General features: G+C 34.5%; 1 protein-coding gene across 1 annotated transcript in view; it reads left to right on the top strand.

Annotated features, from left to right (window-relative positions):
* LOC145291792 (ethanolaminephosphotransferase 1-like) overlaps positions 1-19,621 on the top strand; it is a 98,682-nt gene that overhangs the window by 67,802 nt on the left and 11,259 nt on the right. The window contains exons 4-7 of the mRNA XM_080137718.1: positions 5,386-5,648; positions 8,916-9,027; positions 16,645-16,693; positions 18,583-18,763. Of these exons, the coding sequence (XP_079993844.1) occupies positions 5,386-5,648; positions 8,916-9,027; positions 16,645-16,693; positions 18,583-18,763 (605 nt within the window). The remainder of the gene's footprint in view (positions 1-5,385; positions 5,649-8,915; positions 9,028-16,644; positions 16,694-18,582; positions 18,764-19,621) is intronic.

The raw sequence follows: 19,621 nt of genomic DNA, 5'->3' as shown, positions 1-19,621 counted from the left end.
AAGCATTTCATATTTAATAGTATATTAGCAATATTGGGCTCACTAAATGAAAATTATTAATTTATTTTTCAAAGATATAAAAAGTGTTTTTCGCAAAACTAATGAAAATATATAATTTTTTTTTTTTTTTTTTTTTTTTGCTAATCTGACAGATAATGATTAACATATTCAACAAATTTCACACTTCAAAACACACAAGATGAAAAATAAAACATTAAAAATTCAGATTTTCAACCTTAAAATCTGATACATGCACAGATTTTTTTGTTTTATTTACAATCCTCATCTTCCCCACAATACAATATATTTTGCTCAGTTTTGGCTAATTATTTTAAGCATATTTGTACCCACAAATAGTTTTTTTTTCTTAAGCAAAATTATATATATGTATATATATATATATATATAAATATCGATTTTGAAAAAGAAAAGTACACCATTATAAAGTTTATTCTTCACTTAATAATCAGTGAAAATTTTGTATTGATTGGATAATTACTTGATTTTTGGTAGATTTTTAAAGAGAGCCTCTGTCAAAAAATACTTACTCCCTCCTTTCGTTTAAGCATTGCCTCTTTATCACTGAGCAAAACCAACAACATATTTGGAATCAGTAGGTTTTTGCGGATGTTTTGTTTTTCTATTAGAATTTAAACAAAAACCAGATATTTTTTAAGTAGTTTTTACAAAGCAGAAACTGTTAACCACATGTTAACATAAGTTTTTATCTGAAACCATAAATGAGTCGTAACTAATTGGCAAAGTTCTGACTGTTTTTATTGATTGATAAATGTGCAAATTGCCTATTTTTGTCATAAAAATTAACTAAATTGATTTTTCTCTGGCAATAAATAAGATTATTGGTACTGAATCATCTGAATAAGTTATTTATTCAAAATTTTGTATTTGAAATTTTTTTTTTAATTCATGGTTACTTTTTTTTTTTTTTTTTTTTTTTTTGCGGTGGGTAAAGCAGGGACATACTGCCTCTTCAGTCTCTGTAATCAAACATAACTCATTAAATTCCTATTTTAAAATCTCATAAAACTCACCGCAGTTTATTTTTGTGTTCGCTGTTCAAAATTTTGTAAAAAATCTCTCCATTACGCCCCCCCCCCTCAATAGATTTACAAACATCTCTACTATATAGATATTGTAATAGTGGTATTTTATGTGCTTTTTTTATTATCTTACGACACATAATTGAGTGCTTCAGGCCAAATTTGATACAATTCTGCTGTTGGAGAACCTATAAGTGACTATTAGACAGACAAAAATGCTAAATATTGTTTGGTGCATTTTAAGCAAATTTTATAAGAGTTTAAGGTAATAATCTCTAATTTAATATTTATTAAATTGATGTTTAACCTTTTCAGGTTGTTTATTAACATCAAAGCCAATAATCTAACACATTTCTTGAGTGTCGTTTCGACATTTCAGCCAATCTAACCTCGAACCTTCCTCAGGTGTATCTTGTTGAACTTTTAAATCTGAAGAGAATTCGAATGGAACCCTTTATTTAATCCATGTGGGTAACATGGTCTAGTTCTGTCAGCCATGTCCACAAAGACCTATGGTGTTAATGGATAAAGTACTAGGTAAAATTCAATTCTAAGTGAAACTGTTCTGGAGGTTGAAAGTCCAATCCTCAGTGCAGGCATACTAAGATAACCAAAAGCATGAAAATATTAGTGATTAAATCAATACAGTTAGAGGGATAGATAGCTAAGTGTGAAATGGATGACTTCTTTAATTACAAATTATTGTTAATTATATTTTTTTCCCAGACCTAAGAATATTTTAGTATCTGTTTTTGTATCATTAAATAGAAAAAGGATTTAGAAAACTGATCCTTATTCAGCTTTAGTATAATAATTTCTTTGAATACCAATTTTGGCTAACTACTACCCAATACTTTGTGTCTATAATAAACAAATTAAGCACTTCATTTTATTTATATAGAATAAACAGTGAAATTAACACGAGTATACATATGTCTATGTTCTAAATGCATACATGTATGCAAAAACATCCGATCATGTAAGATATTTAATCTCCTTCCCAACAAAAACCAAATAAGACACCTGGTTAAGTAGTCATTGCATATGTGTATGCAAGTAGTGATCAATTGTTGAGTTTCTTTGCATGTTTTTCCCTATAGGTCATCTCTTGTGTTAATAAATACCCTGCAACCTCTCTCCCACAGAAGAGACGTTGCGAGCCTATCCTTGTTTTATCGTTATTTCCATGGCAGGTGCTCGTCTGAACTGCAATCTCTGGTCCCCCCTCGCCAATCTTTCACGAAAAACACCCGTCTAGCTGAATCCACTGTCAAAAGTTTCCCCTGCTCTTTATCTGTGCCTAGATCAAAACGCGGATTCCATGAACAAAGCTTCTTTCTTAGAACTGCACGCCTGTAGAACTCTGTTCCGTCTGCCTACTTCCCACCGGACTACAACGTGGATGTGTTCAAGTCCAACGTTAACAAATTCCTAATGAACCGCTCCCTTAAGTAAACACTTCATCAAATCTCCACACTAACGTAATGTACTTGCAATAACCCTTATCCCTGAGTGGCTTCCGGGCCTTGATAAGTGGTGATCACTGTGTAAAAAAAAAAAAAATAAATAAATAAATAATAATAAATTGATCCAGGGATCAACTTTTTTTGAGTAGTGATAATTTATAAACTTATCTTAGAAGAAAAGAAAATTTCATTGTCTTTGTGTTGAGGCTAAAATAACTCAATACTGATGTTCCTTAAAGTATTAAATGTATTAATTATCTTGAAAAATAATACCTTCATGTAGTCGGAAGATTTTGTGCTGCAATTATCTTTGGATTGTTTGCCAGCAACTCTCCTCTCCTCTCCTTCTGTCTCTACATCTGTGTCTGTTTTCCTCTTATAGTCACAGATGCACAGAGATGTGAACCATGAATGAGAATAATCTTTTCTATATCTCATATGTAAGTGAAGATTAGATGATCTTTAGATGATATGAATACTGTGAGAACTCTGACTGTAACTTGATCAAAACATAAAATATTTCACTTGTGCTTAATTAAGAAAAGTGAAAAGAGTCTTAAATGCAAAGAAAAGGTAGATTCGACTATAATAAACAAAGTGAGTAAAAACAGTGAAACAGCGAGGTGACACAAATATAGAATCTCAAACAATTTATTCAACAGAAAATTTTAATGAATTATATTTAAAACTGAATTGCTCAAAGGAAATCAACTTCAAGAAATACACAAAAAAATCTTGCATTTTACATTTTCTTGAGTTTCTAGTCTTTTTCTTAAGACTCTGCAACGGACAAAAACTTCTTTTTTAGTATTTACAAAGTGTTTTTCTCTGGCATTCATTCATTTTTTAATAGGAGGACCCATTTCTTGGTGTCTGAGATGATCTAAGAAATATTAAGTAAGAAAAATATTAACATTCTTATTGAATTGTTTAGTACCCATATACCAGCTTTGCTTGCTGAAAGTATGGCACAAAGCCAGAATAGATTAGTTAAGAGGACCTCCCCCCCAAAAAAACCCCAAATCAAATTAAACTATGATTATCTGGTGCATCGTCATATGCAACACATAAAATAGTGACTACAAATAAATAGAAATATATTAAGAAGTTAAATGTGGAAAGAAATAACTGTTCGGTAAATTTTAGAAAAATAAATGAAAATAAGTTAGCACTGGAATTTGTACCATAACACCTGAAAATATGATTATCCAGCATGAACAGACATCTATTTCCAAAATACCTGTGAAAATGATTTTTAGTTTAGTTAATTGAAGTAGGGTTTTTTTTTTTTTTTAACTGCCTTTTAATTATCAGTATTGAATTTGAATAGTCATGGTTGTATGAAGTAAATGTGATATTAGAATTAATAGCAGTTATTTATGAATATCTTCTAAAATAGTGGATTTGATCAATGTTGTTGGATAAAGGATGTTGGCTGTTCATGACTGGCAGTTGTTTGATGCAAGTTGTCAGTAACCTATGTATGAACATCGTATATGAAACTGCTCATGGGTAAAGTAAGATGAAGTTAAGCTTAGACCAACCACTGCCAAGTATAGTACTTTGGAATTTTGTATTGTAATGGCAAAAAATAATTTAATTCATTACTGAAGTCTTTTAAATTGAATTGCAGAATCTGATATTCATCAGTGAGAGAAAAAAAATATGAATTTTTAGGAGCTTCAATTGCTGTCTCACTTAGCCTCGCAGGAAGCAACCTTGCTACTAAGTTTTGTGAGTGAACGTGTTTCTATACGATGGTAGTATTTCATCCTGATCAGTAAAGTGCAGAAGATTGTGTAGGAAGCTATTGTTGACGTTGTGAGTTGACTAATTGTTAACTATTCTAAATTATTTTTAATGCTTATGCATGTATGTTTGCATGTAATTAATTTTTTGATAGTATTTTCAACTCTTATGCCAAAACATTACAGCATTAACAATATTTAAGATCTCTTTGAAAATATAAATGAAAAGAAAATTTTTAAATTACTTGAAAGAAGTAAATCTTTTCTCCAAAATATAAATCTACTTTTCAAAAAGAAAAAAAAAAAATTTTTTTTTTTAATCCCAATCCTTTACAAAACTCCTTCCAAATTCACCTTGACATACTGAAAAGCAAAGAATACCTATTCTATTAGAACTGACCCCCCCAAAAAAAAACACTACTTTGGCCTTAAATGACCATGCAGCTGTTGATAAGCCAATAAATCGAACAATCAATCAATCCAAACAATGCAGAATATATCTTTATGAAAAATAGTATTTTGTGAAAAAGAAATTTGTTTAATCAGAGATGCAAGCAAACAGCCAATGGGATTGGAGGAAGAGTTCATTATTTCACAAATTAAAAATGAAGACTCTAATGTCAAATGTATCTGTAGATGATGCGAATATGGACGGGGAAGTAGTAAAATTTAAACTTAAAACTTACCATTTATGAATGGAGGAGTGTGTGAAAAAATAATTAGGGAGAAAAATTTGTGCTACCTCTAGTAATTAAGACGTAATTTGGAAGATAATGCTTCTAGGAAATATAAGATTTTATTATAATGGATGAATGCGACTACAAATATGTGCCAAACCTACATAAGTATCCAGCAGTCTGATCATAATGAATTTATATGTGGCATCTGCATTTGCCAAGCTATGTTTTTTTTTTCCTTAGGGGAGTAATTGTTACTATTTTATTAATATAGGAAAAGCTAGATACATAGAAGAGAAGATAAAAAAATTATAATTTTCTGTTTCTAAATTCTGCTTTTAAAATTATAAAAAAAAAATTATTTTGGTTGCAAAGGCAAGATTTAAACTAGATAAGATTTCTTAAAAACATTTGGTTTTGTTTGTTCTTTCAGATGGCATAGATGGTAAACAAGCTCGAAGGACACAATCGAGTAACCCATTGGGGGAGTTGTTTGACCATGGTCTCGACAGCTGGGCGACTCTCTTTTTGCCCATTGCCCTTTACTCTGTCTTTGGTCGTGGAGACTACAGTGTAGGGGTCTTCCACATTTATTCTATCCTTTTGGGAACAATGTTGAGTTTCATCAGCTCTCACTGGGAGAAATATAACACAGGTGTCCTCTATCTGCCTTGGGGATATGATGCCAGCCAGTTGGTAAGTACTTGAAAAACTTTTTTTTTTTTTTGATTCTGTATAGAATTCTTATGTTAAAAACAAATCCATATGATGTACATAACCATGACAAAATATTGATAGTTTTATTTTTATAAAGAAAATTATTTTAAAGCAATTAATGGAAATTCATAGGCATTACAATAGAGATCTAGTATAGATTCTTGTTGAGTGTATAAGGCCCGTTCTGATCAATTTTGTGTTTCCATAAATAGCACCACACTATGTACTAATTTGTGACAACCCATCTACTCTTATTTAAAATCGTCACATCAAACTACTTAGATTGGATTTCTGCTCTCTCACTGGTGTATCTGCCCCTATCTTCCTCATAGGTGTTCTTCCCCATTCTTCACTCTCATGTATCTGTTTCCCAACTCTTCCATAAGTGTTTTATACTATTGATAACAAATTTACTAGTATATACTTTGTTAGTATTCATAATTTTTAAAAAGCTTACTTAATATTTAGTATAAAATAGTTGAGCTTTCCAGTGTGTATATTCGCCAAATTCAGTTTTAATACTGAAAAATATTTGGTTTGTGTAATTATTGTATAAAATATAGCACAAGTCACTTAACCTTTTAAAACTGTTTTTTATGAACTAAAGTCAGAGATAAATGGTTTGATTTTGATTCTGAGAATTCCAAAATATGTAACCCTGACTCCTAGCATTCTGCTGAGTCCACCTCCAACTTTGCTGTCTAAAAGCTGTCTAGTTTCATCATCTGGACATCCTATGTAGTCCGTACATATGCAAGCAGAATCTGATCTAAAAAATAATTCAAAGCAATGAAAAACTTATTCTGTAGTGAATAACAACAAAATAGTTTATAAGACTGAAATTACTGGTTTTGGAACAATTTCAATTTTGTTGAATTATATCTTCATTAAGTGGGTTTTAAAATTATTGACTTTTTTTTTTTTCAAATTTAAAAATCTGTATCATTAAGTGTTTACCATTAAATTAAAACGTTAAAATCAGATGAATATTTTTAGTGGTAGTTTGACCTTTTCCACATTATTGAGGCAGATATATTTATCTAATATTAGGATAATTTCTATAGGTAGATTATTATTGTTTAATAGCCTGTAAACACACTTCTCCTGTTTTGCATTTTTTTTCTAATATCTAATAAAGTTTTAGGTTTTTGAGGGTTAAAATATAATTAAAGGGAAATGTATTTAGGTTTTAGTTTTTAAATATTCTGGTTTCACAACTATTTTTTTCTCTGTAATGATTGTGACAAATGTATTGACGAAACTTTACACTCGCTAAATAAAAGGTTTAAACATATAGGAAGAAATGATAAAATTGTTGTCCTAAAGAAATCAACACTACAATTTTATTTTCAAACTTTTATTGAAAAAATTAATTTCGGTAACTTGATTATGTAGTAGAGCTAACATCTATTCAATATATTTAATCAACCTCAATCACTGCCTCGATACAGGTCCAAAACTGGGAGCATACCCAGGCTGGCTTTGGTGTTGTCGGAGGTCATGTTGGTGATGTTTTTGACATCTAAGCAAACAAAGTAGTCCAACAGGTTCAGGTTGGCGGAGAAGGAGGTGGCCAGTGAGAAAGGGTACAAAGTCATAGCACTCCTTCTGAAGCCAAACCTGGGTTTCTTTGGGCCAGTGCTAAGTCCTGCTGCCACACCCAGGGTCTGCCAGTGGCCACGTGATTGCACCAAGGGATCATTACACTCTTCAGCACATCCAGGTATGCTTTGGTATTGACTTTCAAGCCAACTTTGAAGATGTAAGATGGATGATGTGGCCTTCACTTGCAACCACACCAACAACTATAACCATGGTTGGAAACTTCAAGCTGTGCACTCAAACATTGAACTGTCTGGGCTTGTATTTTGAGGGTGTTGGCAATGGTCCTGTTATTACTTGGATTGGTAGAGAGCATGAGTTGTACAGTGTTGCATCTTCGATCTCGCTCATTCAAAATTGTATCATTTTCAGACATGATAGAAGGCTCCTATCGCTGTTGGGATTTGTACACGACTGGCCAACTCGTAGATAGTCTGCAACAAAAAAAAAAGAAAACTGGTTTTTATCAAACGGAAATGGAATCATATCATCTTTTCTAGGGCGACAATTGTATCGTTACACTCTGTAATAGAAACATTAAACTTAGTGATATTAAAAATGATCTCGATTTGTATATATGCTTAATTATTATAATTTCAACTTTGCTAAGACCACTATCAAATACACAAACTCTACATTCAAGAAGACATACAGAAGCAGCTTTAATTGCACACTCTAGTAATAATATCAAGCTATTGGATTTTTTTCAAATTTGCACTACGCTTGCCAAGAACATAATTGTGTAAAATGCTATTCTTATCAATAATGGTTAAAGGTTAAGATTTCCTTCTAGTTACAATCAAATTATACCTATCTTTCCATCTACGCATACTTCATGTTCAATATAGCTTTCTATTTTTCAGACTATATCCATCCTATGATCCCCCCCCCCACCTATTATTTTAGCTTTTTTAAAATTTGCTTTACATCTTACTCCTCCCATTGTATTATCTCTTGTTTTCCTCTTACTGTCTGTAGATCATCTCCTACTGCACATATTCTTTCTTGCTGAAGGTATATGGTTCTCTCCCACTGCAATAATTCTGACACCAGGGTTGGAGAGTGGAATTGAGAAGTCAACGCCCCCGATGAGGGGCAGCACTGACCTGCAAAAGGTCCCTGGGCAGCCCCATTGGTATTCCCAGGTGAGGCGCCTCTGGCGATTAGCTATAAAGTAACTCCTTTTCAAAAAGAGAAGGTAAAGCCCGGGAGGGTGGACCTCCTTAAACTGTGCAGAACTAAACTCCCACCACAAAATCAACAGGGACCGGATCATTAAAGGAATGGTCTAATCTCTGTTGATTTTGGAGTTTGAGGATAAAAATCCCTACTTGCTGAATTAAAAAAAAAAAAATGAAAAGCTTGCTGATTGAGGGGAAAATATTTAAAAAGGATTTTTAATACTAAGAAAGTTACACTTGCTTTATCATCTTAAAATACTAGAAACAATTTACAATATATATATATATATATATATATATATATATATATATATATATATATTAGTGAAAATATTATTTTTATTTTACAAGTTTAGTGTTGATGTGTTTATTACATGGATGAATTTAAAGTTTGGTTTTTATTAAGACATTCTGAAAAATATATTGTCACCTGAAAATTGATTTCTTCATTTTTTCCTTTTAGGCAATGACGTTGTTTTATTTGATAACCTTTTTTGGTGGTTATGAAATGTGGAAGTTCACAGTACCAATTATAAACCAACCAGCATCAGTGATGATAGAAATAATTGTTCATAGTAAGTAACAATTTTTTTTCCTTCACTTCCCTCAAACATAAAAGTTGTGTGTGTAAGGGGACTAGTCTTTTTTTCTTTATTTTTCATTTCAATTTCCCCCATGTTTAAAAAAAAAATTTTTTTTTTTTATTAGAAAGATTTTGAACAAAACAAAAACAAAAAAACATCCGAGTCTAAATTAAAATCTATTGCTTATTCATACTTTTTATTTTTTTTTTATTTAGCGACAACCATGTATTTAACTAGAATTCTTATAATTTTAATATCTGGAAGTACTTTTTTAACCGATTCTTTTGACGTTACTAAATTACAGAAGTTACAAGGCAATGAAAACATGTGCTGATCTATCGTTTTGCAGCCGGATAGATATTTGTAGTTAAGTTTAATGTCTTCACATGTCCTCAAAAAGTGAAGTCGAAGCAAGTATGTATTTCATCTGCTGGTGTTGATTGAGGAATTACAGGTAATTTTTGCCTAAAATCTTCTACAAGCATTCCCAAATGGTATATCATTTTCATGCAAATCTTCCAATAATCAATCAAGAACCTTGAGTGGTTTTTTGTACATTCATCCCAAACAATAAGTTTGTATTTCTGCAATATTTTTTCCATACTCGATGGTTTGGAAATGTTGCGCATGGGAGTTTCAATAAATTTCATGTTTAATGGTAATTTCAATGCAGAATAAGCAGTTCTTCCACCTGATAGTAATGTCAACGCTATTTCAGATGATGCAAGCGCTAAGGCTATGTCATTTTGTGATCAAATGGCTGCTAAAATCAATTTAATTTGGAAAAGTTTTACCAACTCCTCCTGTTCCATTTAAGATTTCTACAACCCTGTTATTGACAGTCTGCATTATTTGGTTGTAAATCTCTCTTTGCTCCAATGTTAGTTTATTCATGTGATTGCACGTACAGCAACAGATCACCCATTTTCTAATTTTTATCAAAATGCAATTCAACATCAAACATGTTAGCAGAAAAGTGATTTCGTGATTTCATTCCCAATTGATTGAGAACTTTGAGTTCTAATCACCAATTTTCTATAATTATTAATGTTTAGTTATAGATTTCTGCTGTAAAATTTAGGTAGATATTTCCATCTTCATTGCATCTTTAATGAAAAATATCTTCAGTCCTGTCTGATTTATATTTCTTTCTATAACTCTGTTGGAGATGGAGAGCAAGTAGTTACTGATTGCAAAACAATGCACAAATTTGAATAGAATGTGATATTGATTGATTGAGATTGTCGGACTGACTTCCTCATCTTGGTTGTTATTGTCACAACGTTTCGGCCGTTTTGCCCTCCGGCCTTCGTCAGGTGAACGGTTTGTTAGGAGTCTCGAACCCAACCCTTTATTATTATTACGGGGGTACCGTGTTCTGACTCCAGCTAGGCTTTGGGACATAGTTGCTGATTCTCTGTTTTTCAGTGTTACTTTTTCACTGCCTTCGTTCAGGATTGAACTCAGCATCTTTGGGTAACTGTAAACTTTGATACAACGTCTAGGACCACTCGGCCCTATGTCACTAGGACAATTCTTAGTTGGTTTTTGTTAATATTAAACCTATGTTGTTATTCAAGGTTTTCTCTATCAGAGGTGTCCAAATTGCATTCAGCTCTATGCTTGGTTTGCTCAGTAGGTTGTTATGTCCGAGCATGTGGGCTGTTTCTTTAAGTTTTCTCACTTTCCAGTGGGTCTCTGTTATTTTTACTTCATCCCATAGGGGGCGATGATCCCCCCTCTCCATCCAGACATGGTTGGCTATACCCGATTTTTCCGTCTCCCCTTTAGTTACCGCTTTTCGGTGTTCTTCCACCCTTACTTTAAGGGGGCGGCATGTTTCACCCTTGTAAACCTTTCTGCAACTGCATGGGATGGAGTATATGCAGTTTTTGGTCATGTTTTCATCCATGCGGGGCTTCACTCATACCAGGTGTCGTCTGAGTGTTGACTCGCTTTTGAATACCGTCCTGATGTTGTAGGGGGCACATATTCTCTGAATCTTTTCGGAGATGCCTCGTATGTATGGTAGGCAGACCGTTGGAGGTTTTTGGGTTTCATTCTCCTCTCTTATACTATTAACACGTCTGGTGGATAGTATGCTATCGGGGTAGTTGTTACGACGGAGGATATTCTTCAACCTGACCATTTCTTGGTGGTATGTAATGGTGTCGCTACTTATTGTCTCTGCTCGATGTTGTAAGCAGCGTGCGATTCCATGTTTGATACTGTATGGGTGATGGGAGTTGAAGTTTAGGTATTGTCCGGTGAAGGTAGGCTTGCGATATACGGATGTCTTAAACCCATGCTCTGTGCGTGATATGAGTATATCAAGGAAGGCCAGTTGGTTATCTTTTTCTTTCTCCATTGTGAACTGTATCGATGGTCTTATTGAGTTCACATGGTCTAGGAGAGCCTGGATGTCTTCCTGATGGGGCCAGAGTATGAAGGTGTCATCAACGTATCTTAGCCACATGGTGGGCTTTAAGGGAGCTGAACCTAAGGCCATGTCTTCGAAGTATTCCATGTATATGTTCGCCATCACTGGTGATAATGGCGAGCCCATAGCTAGTCCCTCCTCTTGTCGATATAGGTCAGTACCCATTCTGAAGTAGGTTGTTTCTATGCAGAATGTCAGCATTTCCATTAAGTTTGGCAATGGTACACATGTGCGCTCTTCTATGGAGAGGTCCGCAGCTAGTTTGTCTTGAATTACTGCTAGTGCCTCACTAGTTGGGACTTTAGTGAACAGGCTAACCACATCTAGGCTTACCATTTGGTTTGTACTGATGGGTGCTCCCTTGGGCAGTTCCGTGAAGTGGGCAGAATTCTTTACATGTGTTGCTGACTTGCCTGCTAATGGGTTTATTATATCCACAAGGTACCTGCTCAGTGGGTGGCATGCTGAGCCTCGGCAGCTCACTATGGGTCTGAGTGGAATACCGTCTTTGTGTATCTTGGGGAGACCGTACATATGTGGTAGCTTACTGTAATGCTGGACCAGCTGTCTATATCTCATCGGAGCGATGTGTTCCTTGTTTTTCGTAAGGATTTGTAACAGCTTTCTTTCGGTTTTCAAAGTTGGGTCCTTCTTTATTTTACCGTAGCTACCATCTGCGATTAGGCCTGCCATTTTTTCAGAGTATTCCGACATGTTCATCACCACAGTAGCATTGCCTTTGTCTGCTGGCAGAATTATTATACTGCTGTCACCCTGTAGGTTTCTTATAGCCAGCCTATCTTCCCAAGAGATGTTTGATTTAGGAGGCTTGGCTTTCTCGAGTACTTGTCTCACTTTCCATCTTATTTCATCACCTTCGGTTGATGGGATTCTCAAGGCTATATCTTCCATGTGTGTTATGATATCTAAGAATGGAACGCGTTTGGTTGTTGTTGCGAAGTTGAGACCTTTATTTAGTACTGCTTCCTCTGAGTGACTCAGTTGGCGGCTGCTGAGGTTGATGACCGCTTTCAAAGGTGAGCGGTGTTTTGATGTTACATTCCTCTGGTCTTTGAGCTTTGTGAGCTTCTTGATTTGGCGTCCTTTGACCTTCTCATATTCTTGTCTGTACGATTTATCCAGATCTGATTGGATTTTCACCCTGTCTTCCTCTTGGGTCACTTTGGAGATTTCGTTCCTTAGTTTTTGTTTATTCCAGCGGGTGTGTTGGATCCTTTCTCGAACGAGGGCATGCCCTGCCCTTTCTGCGACTCTACGTGCCTTCCTGGAATCCACTGCTGTTTATAATGTCAACCCTGCTGGTATGAGTTTTAAGTCTCTACATCTGTACAGAAAGGTTAGATGGTTAGCGAGTCTTGCCAGTTTCATGACGCTTTTCTAGGTGTCGCCATTCAATCCTAATGTCGGGTCCGTACCGATTGGATAGTAATTGTCTGTATTTTTGAGATGAGTTCTTTTCATTGAATGTGATATGTTACACACATGAATGCATTGATCCCAGTGTCCTACATTTCCAATGAATTCAGAGCCTGACATGCACTGTGAAAAGTATCATGTATAACACTATTGACAAATTTCAATTGCTGAAAAGACGTTGGACTAGGGATATTTACCTACAGCATTCAAAGGAAGAAACATTTTTACCGATTGGGATGAATATTGTACAGTTTGCTCATTGTGGTTTCGTTGAATATGCTATGTTGCCCTTTGAGTTGTTTTCATTTGCATCGTTGAAATGATTTTCTACTCGCATTCCATAGACACTTCCGAATAAAGCAGTATTTTTGCAAATGCATCAATTTGATATAAGATGAAAAAAGCCATTACTGTTGTAGCCAGTGGATTCACAGCAATTTGTTGTACATTTGAAGCTGTAAAGTAAACACGTCAATTTGTCTAGCTATACTGCTAAGTAAACAATAGCTGGACTTTGTTTATGTATGGGAAATGAAAGAATTCGCCATACAGCTTCATTGTTGCTTATGTATCTTCCACTTTGATAGTATGCAATTTCATTATGTGTGACTGCATTCATATAATTTCCTTGTCTTTGCAAGTCAAAAACTGCCATATCGCTGCCCTTATTCACATATTTGCAAATGTATTTGATTAACTGAGTTACAGTATTCCACATTATGTACGATTTGTAGGTTTTTGATAGCAAAGGCAAATAGAGTACAGCTCACCGTTTATCGACTTCGACATCACCATTTTGCATTTGTATAGCTGCTAATTTATTGCCATCTTCTACTGACCTTCTATATAAAGGATATCCATTAGTTCCTGTAACTGTATTTGATAGTAATTCTCGAGGATGTCGTTAGAGAATTTTCCATCCTACATGCATTCTTATTCAATATGTGGGAATGGAAATTCCCAGCCAACTGACACACACACAAAACCGTACTCCCAGGATAAACTCTATTATTGCCCCTTAACTCTGGCGACACATGCTTGCCCACCAGAAGGCAAGATATACATCACTTCCTGTTTCTTATATTTCTCTCTTTCGCGCTGGACCCTCAGTCAACATGTAATCAAGAACCACTCTGGTAGCATCAGCCACCAACCAGCTTACCTGCGAACCTGTCAGCCTCTCATCAATCGCAAGTAATGTTACTCATCTCTCAACGAACTGTTATTCTATCTCTTTCTTAATATTTCTTATGTATATTTATGTAAATAAATTGCATTCCTTCGCTGATATATACCGTTTATATATGTTTTCGTCATCATTATGTGACCTTTTGCTTTTTAATCCTTCTACCATCCAATACACCCACCATACACATGGGGACGGGATCGTCTATCACACAAGCAGACCATCCTGTTCCCATAACAAATGTACCACAAAGTCCATGTATCATGTTTTGTCACAACTTCATACAAATCCTTATCAATGTTAGCATCAGGTATTTCAGCACATATTACATTTGTCGATTTCATTTGGACTGATTTTGTTATAGAGCATCAGATTAGTATGTGTGAGTTTGATAATTCTCTTTTACCATTCTACTGAATACATCCAGCAGCACACTGACCCAAGCACTTTGTTTTCTAATGGAATCTATTAACAATTTCATCTTCTGTCTGAAAGCATGTGTTGTGATATTGTATCTATCCACCAATGATTGCCCAGGAAGTAAGTTATTGTATATCATCCCAAGCAAGGTTGCATGTGAATGTAATGAATAGGTTAGGGCGACCATTGTGGCAAACATGCAAATGTATCTTGAGCATACTCCTGAATATGACATGGACTGCCTAAATATGAAGATGGAAAAATCATAAGTCTTCCAATGTTGGTTGTATTACCATTATTTACAACTGCATCTTGAAAATGAATCATTAATCAGTGTGAAGAATATTTCATTGCACTGCATTTCCTATTTGAATCTTCACCACTTACAGAATTTATCATGTGAATATTAAGTGATATCATCTATAAATATAAAAGTGAAAATGTATGTATGTACACTTTTTCTGTATGTCTGCAAAAGGCTTTTTTCCGGGGGCTGCTCACTTGGCTCGCTCCTTAAGACTTTTTATATGACCTCTAAATTGTAATATCTACGACTTAACAACGGGGTCGCCTGGCTATTTAATTTGCCCGACTTTGAAACGTTAAATATTCCACATTTTTGGATTGCCGCGTGTTGCTTTCGTTTTTCGGTATAATAATTTAAAAAAAAAAAAGAAAAAAAAAAGCGAAACTTGATACGAATATCCAGCTAAACGTTTGGTCAATGTTGGCTTCGCCATCATATCAGACAATTGCTTTATTGCTCCTCCCCTAATAATAAGCGGGGGAGCCCCCCCCCAACAATCATTAAAAACTGTCCCGCACTAAAAATATTCACTGCTGAATAGCCATTGCTTATGTTGTCGTAACGCCCCCCTGATAACCTCATTAAGCGGCCACCTGTCAATCAAACCTCTTTCACTTACTCTTTTTTGACTTTACTCACTTTTTAATCGCTCTTACATTGCCAATGTCGCCGTAGCGCAGGTGTTCAGGTTCAGCCTATTGGCCTCAAGGCTCCGGGTTCGAGCCTACCTGCCACCAACCCACCCCCTCTTTTTTTTTATTTTTTAACATTTTTAAAATCGCTATTAAGTTTCCTTTTTGTTCTGATTCACCCCCCCCCCCCAACACACAAACCTACAAACACCCGGTACCCCCGCTAGTCTAATATATATAAAAGGGAAAATGTGTGTTAGTTTGTATGTTTGCCAAAATCTTTTGACGGACACATCGGACCGTGACAAAATTGGTATCGTTAGAAAGATCAATCTCTCGGACGAAAAATATCTAAAAATTGGCTAAGATTAATTCTGTGCTGGTCAACTGGGCTGTTTCTTGCGTTGACATTTTTGCAAGTCATATGCCTCAATGTACGTTTAAAAAACATTATTTCAAGTCTCAATGTACGTTTAAAAAACATTATTTCAACCTGTCGTAGTCATGACGTCAAAAGTTGTTGTCTGATGGGCAAAATCATTTGCAGTAACTGGTTTTTTCACCTCTTTTCCCTTTTTTGCATTTCAGGTTTGAGCCTGCTTACCGCAGCTAATTTTTTATTTATTTTTAAAAATTTTATTTTGCAGTCGTACGGGCACTTGCTGTTATTTTGATTGAAAGAAAAGTTGTTTTGATTCATTTTTTTTTTTTGGGGGGGGGGGGGGGGTCCAGCGCATGGGTAACAAAAAGTGCTTCTCTTCATATTCCTTCTGCCAAACTATCTGAAGAAGTCACCTACTTTCTTTTTGGGCAATTCCATTTCTTTTATTTTTAAAATTGTGGGGGGTCTCTGAACGTGCTCAATATCCTTAGTATAGCAGCTGTGTCCAAATTGAACTTTATGTCTATCCGGGCAACGCCTGGTATCATGCTAGCAGTAAATATAGGTCACTATCATAGTGATCTATATTTTTACTACTTGCATGGATACCTGTACATTCCACCTACCTGTACATGCTAAAAATAGTTCCTTTAGATATTCTTGCGTCCTTTTTCAGTGAGATTGGGTTATGAGTAGTGTAAGTTATTTAAAATGAATCCAAAACAGATAAAAACAATTGTTTGGGTATATTTTCAATTCAGTGTTTTTACTTTGTTTTTTAACTCTTTTATTTACATTTTTCAGTGGGATTTCTCGGCCTGACAATTCCAACCACACTTTATAATATATACAAGTAAGTAATCTTCTTTTCAAACAAATAAAATTAGAGATGATCATTTAATGTAAAATTGTTAATATAAACTATCAAACTACTCTTGCTAGAATAGATTTATATTTTTCTGTTAAAATTGTTCAACTATTTCTTGTGTTTCTTATTATTAGCAAACTTGCACATTATTTGCCTCTTAACGAAGATCAAAGTGTAGTATCTATTTTGATATTACACTTCATTTTTTCTGTCCTTTGTCAATGAAAGATTTTAATTATTTCCCTAATTCATAGTATCCTTTTGTGGGTTGAGTGGGGGAACTGAATTTTCTCCACGTTAAAAACTTATTTTGTATCTAAGTCTTCCCTTGTGGAGAAGCAAGTAAATAGGAACTTGCACATTATTTGTATTTACTATTTATTTAAAATGCAATAGAACAAACGTTACTTCTGTAACGCTAAGAGGAAAAGTAAGTGGAAAAAAAAGCAATTCTTTAGTCATCTCGCCCGCGTGACTTGTGACGTCATGGGACCTTTGAAATAACGTCTTTTATATGTATATCAAGATCCAAGGCATGAATGACTTTGCAAAGATGTTGACACAAAAACTGACCACTTCTTGGAAAAAATGGCCCAGTTGACGGATAAAGAATTTGATTTTTGGCCAATTTTTGGATATTTATCATCCAAGAGATGGATCTAACGATACCAATCTTGTCAGTGTTCGCTGCATGTGTCAAAAGTGTTTGGGAGACCTACAAACACACATTTTGCCTTTATATATTAGACTAACGGGAGTATCCGGCGTTGTCTGGGTGGAAGATATTGGCACAAGGACAAAGCAATGTTAAGAATGGCTTCCATGTAGTTAAAATAAAAAAAGATAGAGAGCGGTGGGTAATTAGTTTTTCACGCTAACCATTAGGCTAAAGAGGACAGTTAATTCAATGAGTTGGTAATTAACTTAAGAATCATAGGAGTTGCCACGCATGTGCAGAAATGAACATTGTTTTTAAACCTGGCCAGTGGCTAGGTAAGCTTCCCGCTTTATTAAATGCTACTTTTAAACCTGGTCGGGGGTCAAATAAACTTCCCTTTTCTGTCCTTTGCGTTCAAATAGTTTTGCTTTACTATACAAAACAGACAAACACTCGAGACGACGGCACAGTGGGAATTTTTTAACTTCATCAAAAACAAAAGAAAGGGGGGAAAAAACTGTATCCGTTTGCGAATCTGAGATATTATGATCTCTGAAGTATAGGAAAACTACTTTTGGAATTTAACCGACTGCAGAACCCCGAATGCTCGTGATTATTTTGCCTTTTATATACATAGATGAAAGTACAGAATAATTAACAAAGCCCTCTCTCCCATGTAAAGAATGTTTCTAAATGTTACTTCAGCATTGTTTGTAAATTGCAGAAGTACTAAACAAGCATTTAAATTTTCTTTTTAGTGAAATAAGGTAAAATGTTAACTATTACAGAAGAGCAAGAAAACCAAATGAATATTTAATTAGTACTCATTCTTGTTCATCTTCATGCACTCCAGGGAATAAGTATGGAGGCTGTTTCCTCTTCCCTGCATTATTTAAAATTAGAGGTATTAAAAAGAATGCCAAAAGTCTGTTTTTAAAACTTTAAGTCAGCGCAACAGAATTTTGTTCATGAGGTTTATTTGATTATTGCAAAAAAATGTTTGATAACTGGCGACATTAGATAATCACCGATTACATTGGATGATATTTGTTCAAATATATGTGCAAGGTGATATGTCAACACGAGGTATAAGCATACAAATATTATAAAAAAATATTTCTGCGTAAGTTTCTAGGAACTTACAGAATTTAATACATTTTTTTTAATAAAATAGTCACCTTCCTTTTTAATATCTTTTACTTTTTTATCCTTTCAGATCCTACAGAGACAAAACAGGCAAAATGCGTTGTTTTAAAGAAGCAATGCGGCCATTAGTTTCCTCCTTATCTTTATTCATTTTACTTATCCTTTGGGCCACCTTTTCCAAATATCAAATCATGGAGAAACATCCTCGTCTATTCATGTGGACAACAGGGACAGCCTTTTCCAATATTGCTGTAAGTATCTTCTAATAATTGCTCTTCTATCTTATACAAGTGAAAAATGCCTGACAAAAAACTGCTTACCTACACGATCACAATACATCTGCATACTTCAAGAGCTTTAACCACATACTCTGGAACAAAACTCTTACACAGGGGGTAATTGTTCCGGTGTGTTATTACGTGTGATTTTAACAGGTCATACTAAGATGTTTACTAAAAGCATCTTCAGCACTGAATTTCTTTTTTCATTTTTTTTTTTTTAAGGGAGGTATCACCATTCTTCAAAATGAAGTACCTAGTATTTTCAAATGGTCATTCATCTGTCTGGTGCTGACCAAGCTTGACATTGCTTAACTTGGACTATTTGACAATAACTGGTGTGTCAACATCATTGTTGTATCTTCCAAAGTATTGATTTTCAAAATAACAAAAGACTCTTGTTGTTTACTGCTGTTCCTAAAGTTATAATCTCTCTTATTTTTTTATCTGAAGTGATGTCTTATTTGAACTTGAGCCAAATAAATTTTTATTTCGTTTTCAATCACAAAATGTTAAAATAATTGATCAACTTACCATATATGTTTACTTCTATGAAAGCAGTATATTAACTGCTGTAGCTGTCAATCATTCTCATTTGCTTCTGGTGCATATCCCCGTAATGGCTGTGAGGTAGAAAAACACTTCAATGTAAAATCTAAAGAAATGATTGATTTCAAGTAAACTGAGGTTGTCTTTCACTTTTCTCACTATGCTCCAATAAATGACAAAATGATGAATAAAAGAAAAGTCAATATCATTTGTCTCTGTTAGTTAATTAGCAGCAACTGGATAAGTTAAATTTCAGCAAACAAGAAGTCACTTTTTCTACAG

This window comes from Euprymna scolopes, chromosome 2, assembly GCF_053919585.1.
Source record: "Euprymna scolopes isolate OS-2025 chromosome 2, ASM5391958v1, whole genome shotgun sequence".
Classification (NCBI taxonomy): Eukaryota; Metazoa; Mollusca; class Cephalopoda; order Sepiida; family Sepiolidae; genus Euprymna; species Euprymna scolopes.
The sequence above is the reverse complement of the archived record's forward strand: the minus strand, read 5'-3'. Positions and strand labels throughout refer to the sequence as shown.